The sequence below is a fragment of the Solanum tuberosum genome, unplaced genomic scaffold, assembly GCF_000226075.1.
Source record: "Solanum tuberosum cultivar DM 1-3 516 R44 unplaced genomic scaffold, SolTub_3.0 scf00096, whole genome shotgun sequence".
NCBI lineage: Eukaryota > Viridiplantae > Streptophyta > Magnoliopsida > Solanales > Solanaceae > Solanum > Solanum tuberosum.
The window spans coordinates 1,287,290-1,297,530 of NW_006239025.1; the positions used below are offsets into that span (position 1 = coordinate 1,287,290).

A 10,241-nucleotide genomic window follows, 5' to 3' on the forward strand; every position below is an offset into this window, starting at 1 on the left:
TACAAGACAAAACATTGGAGTGTTATCTAATGTTACAAAAAACTTAATTTCACTTGAAGAAGAATAGAGGGGTGGACCTATATATATCACCTTGCACGTTAATTCTTCAAGTGTAAAACGTCAATATTTTCAACAAAAGTTGGGTATGTATAAGTTTCAAGATTACGTTTACGTATATGTTTTTTATTTAATTAAGTATGTTGGCAACCTAACTCATGGAGGGGACACTAATAACGACAACAAAAAGTACATAATGCATACATGAAAGGTTGGCAGGTCTTTCTGACTTTCCATGAATAGTGAAGTACTAGTATTTTATGTTTTGTGAACATATATATCAATGATTGAAATTTTAAAAACAGCCTTATCAGTTAGGGAAAAAGCCCAAAAAATAAATAAATCATATTCACATGAGACTTGTTCATACTGATAATGAGTTCTTTATAAGACTGACAGGTGAGCTAACTTTGGACCCACTATTATTAGATGCTCCTAAAATTGATGTCTTTTAGTAACTTTCATTGAATGATTTTGGTTTGAGAACTATGCATGATATTTCTTTGGTTAAAAAAAACATTTGCTGGGGTACCTTCTTGATGTCTGCTTCAAGAAAATGAGCACTTCCTGCAATAAAGTTTCAAGGTGAAGTCCTATTCTAACATCTTAAAGCTTGTGTATTTGAAGTACTCTTCTTGATTTTAGTAGCTCTCCGTTTGATCATAGATTTTGAAGATCAAAATTTGAGTTGTTGAAGTGGTGTTTCGAATTTTTTTTGAAAATTTCATTGCCAAAACAGATATTTGAAGATAATTTTTCTAAAACAACTCCCAAAATCTATGGTCAAACGCTAGCTAAATTTTGAAGTCGTGTCTGAAGTGTGAACGATATTATCGCCTTTTTTCTGAAGGCCTAGCTAGTTCTTTTTTTCTTTTCAGAAGATGGTTCTTTTCTTGGACCAATGACTTGCTTGTTCAATACTGTGGACTGTTATAGGAAGATACTGTTCCGTTGGGACTATCAGTAGCTTTGGTTGTTGAATCTCGTGTATGTTAAGTTGTGGTTGTATTTTCTGCAAGTGGAATGTAGGCACTTTAGGTTGTGTGTTAAGATTGGCCCTTGAGTGAAAAAACAGAAGGAAGATTGATTGTAGGGACGAAAGTCAGCCTTAGAGATATCCAACAACGCCAAGTGAAAAGGCGTTGCTCAGGAATAACAGTTAAAACCTGCATTTAGTTTAAACAGCTCCTATTCACTAACAATCTGTTGTTCCATTGTGTTTCTTTCTTCTGGTACACCTGATTAACAACATTTTATGTAATTCCACAGTTAAAGCTGGGAGGCCAAAGTCTAAGAGTCGTTGAGTATTCAGGTACCTGTTTTTTTTACTCCATATTTCTGCTCAAATGAACACAATGTTGGTTTCTAACTTGGTCTAACTACTTGCAGAACTAAATGGGAAATTCTAAAAATATTGCACTCTATGTAACAATATGTGTGGTTTCTTTTATCATCTCGAAGATTATTATGACAATCGTCTGTTACCGTAGATGGAAGAGAAAGCAAATGGTTGTTCAAGACAGCTTATCTGGTATGATATGATGTTCAATATTCAAGATTCGATATGATAGATGAGGAATTATCTTATGTTTTTGTTATGTTCATATTCAGGTGGAAAGCTAGTGATGTTTCAGTCGCCGAAAATGAACACGTTGAAGTCCAACATGTTCTTGAAAAGGACCATGAAGCTGACTAACAAAGATATTATAGGATCAGGAGGCTATGGAATTGTCTATAAACTGACAATTAACGAATCAATTTCTTTTGCGGTAAAGAGGTTAAACAGAATAAGTGCAGAACAAGACAGAGGTTTTGAAAGAGAGTTGGAGGCAATGGGGGACATAAAGCATCGAAATATAGTGACACTTCATGGATACTACAGTACAACTCAGTATAACCTTCTGATATATGAGCTTATGACTAACGGAAGTTTAGATGAAGTACTTCATGGTATATGTTTATGTCTGTTTCTAATTGTCTAAGGCTATGTTGCTCGGACTCTCAAAAATGTAGCCACATCCATGTCCGATCCTCCAAAAATGATGTACTTTTGGAGGACCTGACTTGCCTCCAGAGGTCTTTTTGGAGTCCAAGCAACATAGCTCTAAGGATTGGTCAATCTTTTAAGCTTATTTCAGCTTCTGCTGATGCTAGAATCAGAGATGCACAATAAAGACTTTTCAAGTGTTTGATATACAGATGAACTTTAAGAATGGTAACATCATAATGCAGGAAAATCGGCTGCCAGGAAGGTTTTGGATTGGCCTTCAAGATATAAAATAGCAGTAGGAGCAGCAAGAGGATTATCATATCTGCATCACGATTGCATCCCTCACATTATCCACAGAGATATTAAGTCAAGCAATATCTTGTTGGATCATAACATGGAGGCTCGAGTATCTGATTTTGGACTAGCCACTCTGATGGAACCAGATAAGACGCACGTTTCAACTTTGGTAGCTGGAACTTTTGGATATTTGGCTCCTGGTATGTTTCTATTAGACCATCAAAAGACTCAAATCTGTGTTTGGAAAACTATCAATTATATTATGGTCTTTTGCAGAATATTTTGACACCGGAAAAGCAACAGTAAAAGGAGATGTTTACAGCTTTGGAGTTGTCTTACTGGAGCTTCTAACTGGGAAAAAGCCATCAGATGAAGCATTTTTGGAGGAAGGAACCAGGCTTGTAACTTGGGTAAGCTTGTAGTACACTTTTTTTCTTTTTCATGCTAGCTGCTTTCGAGCTGTCACTAATTCGGTCAGTTGTTCTTGTTCTGTTTTACAGGTGAAGACAGTTGTTCAAGAGAAAAGAGAAGAGTATGTAGTTGACAAAAACTTAGAAGAGTTTCCCATAGATGAAATTAACCATGTATTTAACATTGCATTGATGTGCCTTGAGGCAGATCCAAGTAACAGACCTACTATGGCACAAGTCGTTATAATGCTTGAGCAAATAAAGATAAATGCTTTGGCATGAGACTCTTGGTGTTCTGTTCCAATGCTAATTTCTCTCAAATAATATAATTTTATTTTTTTGATACTCGTTTTGCATAATGCTTGTCCTTGGTCCGAATACATGGAAACTAACAAAATTTTGAGTAATTTGTTCCAATGGAGCTATGCTAACAAAACGGAAGACTTAACTCATTACGTACTTCACTTGAGCGTAGCTTCCAATCCTTTGGCGACTGATGCTTTCAGTGTAGGAGAAACTGGATCACCTCCAAGAAATACGTCGAAGAGAGCTGATGCAACGTTTGGTGACTCAACAGTTGCATCAACTGAGGAAGGCATCCCATCAAAAGAGAGTGAAACCTTTAAGATTTCCATACAATAGAGCAACAAATTAGAATTAAGAAAGCTAAGAAGAAAACAAAAGCCACATTTGATGACTGGAGTTGATACAATGTAGGCCTTAAGAGAATAATGTAAATAAACTGCATACTTACAAGCATTTTGGTTGGGTCAATCCAAGTCAAGAATATGGAAGTTTCTTTCTTAAGAGGTTTCCCTTGAAAGACGGCACGGAACGTGGAAAGAGCAGATTTATCATTTGCAGTAGGGGACTTGATTCTAGGAGAAATGGCTTCATCTAAGGCATCCCAGAAAGTTTTACCATCAATATCTCTGACCAGCACAATAAGTAATGACTTCTCCAGATTGGCTGCAATTCATAAAATCAATTTTAGCACCCCTGTAGATGATCTCATCTCCTCCACATCCCACCTGTCAAACGATTAAACATTACCCATTTACCTTCAAAGATATTGTTGAACAAGGAAGGATCCTGCTGAATATCTGCAGCAGAACGTCCTCGCCAGGCATCTAATCTACTAAAGACGGAGTCATTGACATAGAGGCCTGCAGCATAGACCTTGACACCAATAATTGCAAAAATCTTTTCCCTGTATCCTAAATTTGTAGGAAGAGCAACAAAAAATGAGCATAGAACATAACACATTATCATGATCTAGAAGAACTCGAGGCAGGTAAACCAATAATTGAAATTGATTCTCAAATTATTTGAAAAAGACTATTGAGTTGTTGCAGCTGACCAGTTCCAAGCAATGACAATGAAGTAGAGCAACCAGGTAGGCTCAATGATCTTTGAAACTTCACCTTAGTTGCTGGTTCTTCTGTGTATTCTGCACTTCCAACTAAATCCACGGAAATTGCCAAGACGTCAGCTCTCACAAACAAACATAAAGATATGATCAAGTGTTATCCTTGTTTCATGAAGGCATAATATAGAAACATTAGTCCACTTGATTTATCTCAGAACTAAGGATTAAAAATAGCAAGTAGCCAAGTACAAGTCAAAGGCTATTTTGCAGGTACTCGTCTTTCTGAGCTACAACATTAAAATATATGATGGCGCAGTGTCTACGTGTTATCTGTGGATTAAAAGATTATTTAAGCTACTTTTCTTATGCCTTTTTGCCACTCCAGCATTCTGACTTTGTCTAATTCTACTCTCATAGCTTGAGGGTCCTTCCTAACCTCTAATCAGAACGGATCTAAATTCTCCAAATAATCCAAGTAGGTGAAGAACTCTCAACAAACCAAAAATTCAACTACATTTGTACCAAGATCAAATCTTTCTTCCATACCATCTTTGTTTTTATATCGGTAACTAGCAACTTTTATTATTAAACCAGCAAAATGAGAATGCTGGAGGTCAGTTGCAACCAAAACAGATCGCCGTTACAAAACAAAATTGTGCAGGTGGAGAATTCTAAATAAACCAGCAATTTGACTACATTTGTGCCAAGATCAAATCTTTTCTTCATACCATCCTATGCGGAGGACTCTGATCAAACCAGCAATTCAACTACATTTGTGCCAAGTGCCAACATCAAATCTTTTCTTCCATACCATTTTTTTTTATACTGGTAATTAGTAGCTTTCATTAGTATCCCAGATAAAAGGTACAACAAAAAAAGATGGCCATTAGCCCATTACAAAAGAAAAAGATTACGCAGGTGAAGAACTCTAAAAACAAAGGGCAGCCCAGTGCACTAAGCTCATGCTATGCGCAGGTCCCGTGAAGGACTCTAAACGGACCAGCATCTCAACTACATTTATGCCAAGATCAAGTCTTTTCCTTCCATACCATCTTTGATTCAGTTAACATTTCTTAGACTTGAATATAATAACTGCAAATTACGTCTCGTGGATTTAGGCCTAAGGTCCATTTCATATCAGAGCAGGACCCAATTAAATTCTTATTTCATGACAACGGAAGGCCATATTAAAGTGTCCACATTCTAGATATCCATCCAGGGTGTGTGAAGATTGAAGAAGTTCCACGTCAGAGGTTAATAGGATGGGTGGTCTCTTTATATGACATGGGCAATCCTCCCCTCATGAGCTAGCTTTTGGTGTTGATTAAGGCCTAAAGTCAATTTCTTTAACAATAGATACCATTATAAAGCTAAAACCTTTATTGACAGTACATACTCCACACTGTCTATTTCTGTTTATTCACCACCCTAGAGGACATAATTGAGTTAAGTTACTTAATATCAGTAATGCCACAGACTATTCTCTCCACCAGCTTCAGGAATCATGCATTTTTTTGTGCCACACTCCTCTTATTTTAAGGGTTTTTTCAAGAAGCAAACTTGGCATTGATCAGGAAATGTGCATTTACATCATTTAGGATTTTCTCACTAAATTGTGGAAAACATCAGATTTGTATAAACATTTGATAAAAAATCGCGAAACTAAGACTACCCACAATCTGAAATTTAGTAAGTATTCTGTTTTAAGGGGTTTTACCACTTTTGCACAAAAGATGTAAATTTCAGCTTAAAATCTACTACTAGTAAGTCAGAAAGACATAAAGACAATAACTTTTTTCAAGAATCAGTTGTATTATTACCAGAAGAGGAGGCAGCAGCTTTGATTGTGAAATTTTGTTCATGTTGGCCATTTTTCTCAAATGTGGATAAGGGATAAATACCATTTCTTGAAAGTTTAAGAGGATAAGAAATTCTTGGTTTGGTGTTAAAAGCAGTGATCTTTGTGGGTGTTGATGTTGAAATCCATACTGAAATGGCTCCAGCTGCTGCCATCTTCTTGAAAAAAAAAATGTATTTTTTTTGTATAGTACTAATTGTTATTTTTAAGTGTTTATACAGAATTATGCAGAATATTTGTTATAGAAATTGCTACAAATTAATGGCCCACAAACAATAAATCTAGCTGTTTGAATTATTGTTCAATCTGGACTCAATCACTTATGAACAGCATTAGAGCCAACTGCCATAATCAATGGAGTTAATCAGTTTTCTTTGAAAATCCAATCAAGCTGATTCATGATAAAGATTATTTTTTTTGGGACCTTTGCTGATTTGGTACTATTGACTTGACAATAAGTTTAAGAAAATAGGAGTAGTGAATTTTTAAATTTGTTGTCTAAAGTAAATCTCAATATTAATGTGTGGCTATGAGTCATTTTTTGTTAAAGTTAGGGAATTTGAGAGTTAAGTTATTTTTAATTATAAAAAAGTAACGTACTTTATGAAACAGATAAAAAAAATGTCACATAAATTAAGAAAAAAAGAGTACAAATTAAGTTTTTGTGTAAATGTAGTCATATTTCCAAGAAAAATATATGGAGTGTGAAAAAACATCTGTTTTTCTTTTATTACTACTAAATATTAGTATTTTTAAAGGCGTTTTTAAGCGAATTTTAATATGGGCATGTCAAAAAACGTTCTACAGCGCAAATAAAAGACGTAGATTCATAGAATTTACATTCTAAAATTTGAGGTGCAAGTCTCGAACGTGAAGAGTTAATAAAAAAAAAAGGCAACTTTATTTAGATTTGCCGGTGGAGAATTTAATTTTCAAGCCTTATGTAGTCTAGATCAAAGCACATGATCTTTTTCACTTGCTTTGTTTTCCTTAACTTTTAAACTGTATTAGTTTGGGTACAACTTCCTTGATTTTAACTCACATGGTACAGATGGTCATCCACCATTACTACTTTGGGAACATTTGAGGAAAAATCCGATCAAACATATTTAAGATTTGAATTTTTTATAGGTTCGAAATGTTCAAATATATATATATATATATATATATACTATTAACAGATTTTTTTTACCACAAGTACATAATATGAGCTAAAAGTACTTCAATCAAGTCTACCCTTTTTCACTTGGAAAATTATTCGATACAATTTATAAGCAAAGGATTAAATAGAGTTGTTCTATAATTTATAAATATTCATACTAAACTTTAATTAAAAGATGGAGTAGAGAATAAAGCTATTGACAAAAGAGTGAAAGTAGATCTCAAAACTTTTTCACGGACACTTTAAGAGAAATTAAAAAAGCAAAGATTTTGAACACAAGGAGATATAAAAGACTGATATAATCGATGAAATGATTGAATGTACAGTACATGTGCTCCATAAAAAATGTTTCCTTTGCTTGTGGAAAACAAAATTTACCAAAGTGCATATAGAAAATCTTGTAAAAGTAGTTAAATGACATGAGTCAGGCCCACGCAATTAGCAATGATAACAGTAACATAATGTTGTGGCTCTTAATATAATATTGCATCATCATCAGATGTTTATATCAAATCAATAAATATATGACACATGTTCTTAAGAAACATGGTTAATTGGTTGTCATTAAACCAATATTAATCTGATATGAGTAAGTTTTTACCAATAATCGTATTGCCTGTTGAAGATTTTTTATGTTGTCTTTTAACTCCACAAGATTCAACATAAGTCGTAACGTCTCATCTTAAAAGTTTCCACTTTTACCTACTTTTTTCTCTTTAAATAAATTGCCAAACAACATTTCATCAACAATCACTTTACATCTCTGTTTCCTCTGCTAATCTAGTATAATCACTAATGGCTAAAGCAATTCTCACCCTTCTCTTCCTTCTCTCGTCCTACTTCTCAGGTTAGTGATAATTTTTCGTGTCGTTAAAAGTCATTTTTCTTGTAGTGTTAAGATTTAATATTTTTGTTCGACCATGTTCAATGTAGTCTTCTTAGTTCGAATCAGGGCGTCTCAAGGGTAAGACTAATGAAGTCATTGCCTTAAGTACTCGAATTGTGAAATAAGATTAAGAGGCCTCTTATTATAATTTGGCTTTTAAGACACTAATTACATTGAGTCGCATTTGGATGAAACTAATTAAATGTTTAAATCATGTTGTTTCAGCAGGGAGTCTGACATTAGTGGATGGACAGGAAGTTAATTAAAGAGTTGAATTAGTTAATGGAGATTAATTGCTAGTTAATTAAGTGAAATTAGATTGTAATTAACACTAATTTTGGTTTTGCAGAAGACTTGGTGTGTGGCTAGACCTTCATCAGATGAGATGGCACTTGAGCAAAACATAGTTTTTGCATGTAAATATGTGAATTGCAATATATTTAACGAGGGTGGTCCTTGTTTTTCACCAGATAATTCGATGAATCATGCTTCTATTGCCATGAATTTGTACTATCAATCTAAAGGAAGGAATTTTTGGAATTGTTACTTTGGTAATTCTGGCCTTGTTGTCTTGACTGATCCAAGTAAGTCCTAGTTTTTGCTCGGAAACGGATTTAATTAGAACAGGTTCTGTGGATTCAACTTGAACTGTTACTTTCGTCTTCAACTATATATGTAAGACTAGGGGTGTACAAGTCAAACCAAACCGACGAACCAAATCAAACCGAAAAAAAAAACTGATTTGTGGTTTGGCGGTTGAAAAAAAAAAACGACCACTCTTGATTTGGTATTAAAAGAAAAAAAGTCAAACCCAACCCAAACTAAACCGACATAATATATATATATATATATATATTTATTTTTTTTATTTAAAGATAAAAATATTTTTAGTTAGTTTATAGTTTTCAATGTTTATATATTATAATCTACTTTGTTAATATATTTTTAATTAGTTTATAGTTTTCAATGTTTATATATTTTATTTCAAATTTGGGCTTGTAAAATTTTGTAAATATTATATATATAATTTTATTTTATTTCTAGATAAAAAAATATTATTTATAATCTACTTGTTAATATATTTTATTTCAAATTTGGGTTTGTAAAATTTGTAAATATTTTATTTTGTATTAAGATCCGAAGTTACAATTATATTGTTATAGTTTTTCAAATTTGAAGTTAACAATTTACTTTGTAAATATTTCGTTTTATATTCAGTTTGACTATATCATTTAATCTTATTAATTTAATATAATGAACATTGATATTTCAAAAAAAAAATTGTACTCATGTGAATTTTACCGTCTTTACAAAAATTTCTATTCATTTAACATTTCTTAAGTTTAGCTTATCACACAGGTAAGTGAAAATATATTTGATCTCTTTTTTAAACATCGTATAGTTGTAAAAAATCAAAAAACCGAAAAAAAAATCTGAAAGAACCGACTAAAATCAAAACCGAAAAAACCGACTTTGTGTGATTTGATTTGATTTTTAGATTTAATAAACCGACATAATTGGTTTAATTTTTTTAATAAAAGATCAAACAAAACTGACCTATGTACACCCCTATGTAGGACTATTACTTTTTATGAATTCACTTTGGTAATTGATCAATCTAAGTAAGTCCTTGTTCTGCTAGGAAACGGATTTAATTAGAACGGGTTTTATGAATTCAACTGAAACTATTACTTATATTATAAATATATGAGGAAATACATAATTACCCCATTCAACTATAACACTTTTTTTAAAAAGACACTCAAACTTTATAAGGGTCCTAGTACCCCACTAAATAATTTAAAAGTGATATAAATATCTCATTTTTCAGTTAATCCCACTTATAAAGAAGAAGGTGTAAGCACATACTAATTATAGTTTGCCACCTGTCAATTTTATATAATTTCCTAATCTTTGTTTTTATTTATGTTTTTTTTTTAGTTTTAATTCTTTATTTTTTCTTTCTTCGCTTAACCCATCCGTTGGTCTTCTTCATTGTGGAGTGGCCGCCATTGCTACAACACCATTTACAACACTAAATCAAAATTAAAATTGGAAAGTCAAATCCTCTTTCAAAATTTATTGTTTTCAAATTAAAATTTCTATCAAAGTCTTCTTTTTGTGTGTTTTGCCTTTGATTTTTGCTCTAAATCAACTTGGGTTGTATTTGAAAAAAACATTGAAATAACGCCGACGATTCTATCTTCGAAGT

At 32.9% G+C, this 10,241-nt stretch overlaps 3 protein-coding genes across 5 annotated transcripts; 2 read left to right on the forward strand and 1 right to left on the reverse strand.

The window, feature by feature from the left end:
* The first annotated feature begins 473 nt into the window (after positions 1-473).
* LOC102592907 (receptor-like serine/threonine-protein kinase At1g78530) lies at positions 474-3,094 on the forward strand. 3 transcript variants are annotated; one of them, XM_006348286.2, is made up of 7 exons: positions 474-642; positions 1,087-1,369; positions 1,447-1,588; positions 1,669-2,007; positions 2,290-2,544; positions 2,621-2,754; positions 2,845-3,094. In XM_006348286.2, exons 3-7 carry the CDS (start codon positions 1,453-1,455, stop codon positions 3,034-3,036), a joined length of 1,056 nt encoding a protein of 351 aa, XP_006348348.1. In that variant the 5' UTR covers positions 474-642; positions 1,087-1,369; positions 1,447-1,452; the 3' UTR covers positions 3,037-3,094. The 3 variants fall into 3 exon arrangements, with proteins under 3 accessions (XP_006348348.1, XP_006348349.1, XP_006348347.1); XM_006348287.2 differs by having other exon boundaries at positions 1,327-1,369; XM_006348285.1 differs by lacking the exon at positions 474-642 and having other exon boundaries at positions 673-1,369.
* On the reverse strand, positions 3,065-6,330 carry LOC102592573 (fatty-acid-binding protein 3, chloroplastic). The gene is made up of 5 exons (XM_006348284.2): positions 5,944-6,330; positions 4,115-4,216; positions 3,816-3,971; positions 3,509-3,723; positions 3,065-3,374 (listed from the first exon to the last, which is right to left on the reverse strand). The coding sequence occupies exons 1-5, from the start codon at positions 6,134-6,136 to the stop codon at positions 3,216-3,218; spliced, it is 825 nt and encodes a 274-aa protein (XP_006348346.1). The 5' UTR covers positions 6,137-6,330; the 3' UTR covers positions 3,065-3,215.
* Positions 6,331-8,381: 2,051 nt separating this feature from the next.
* On the forward strand, positions 8,382-9,930 carry LOC107060815 (major pollen allergen Ole e 10-like; the record flags this gene model as incomplete). Its single annotated transcript, XM_015309129.1, has 2 exons — positions 8,382-8,622; positions 9,914-9,930. Coding segments are annotated over exons 1-2 (225 nt in total), but the record flags the coding sequence as incomplete, so codon positions are not given.
* Between the last annotated feature and the right edge of the window lie 311 nt (positions 9,931-10,241).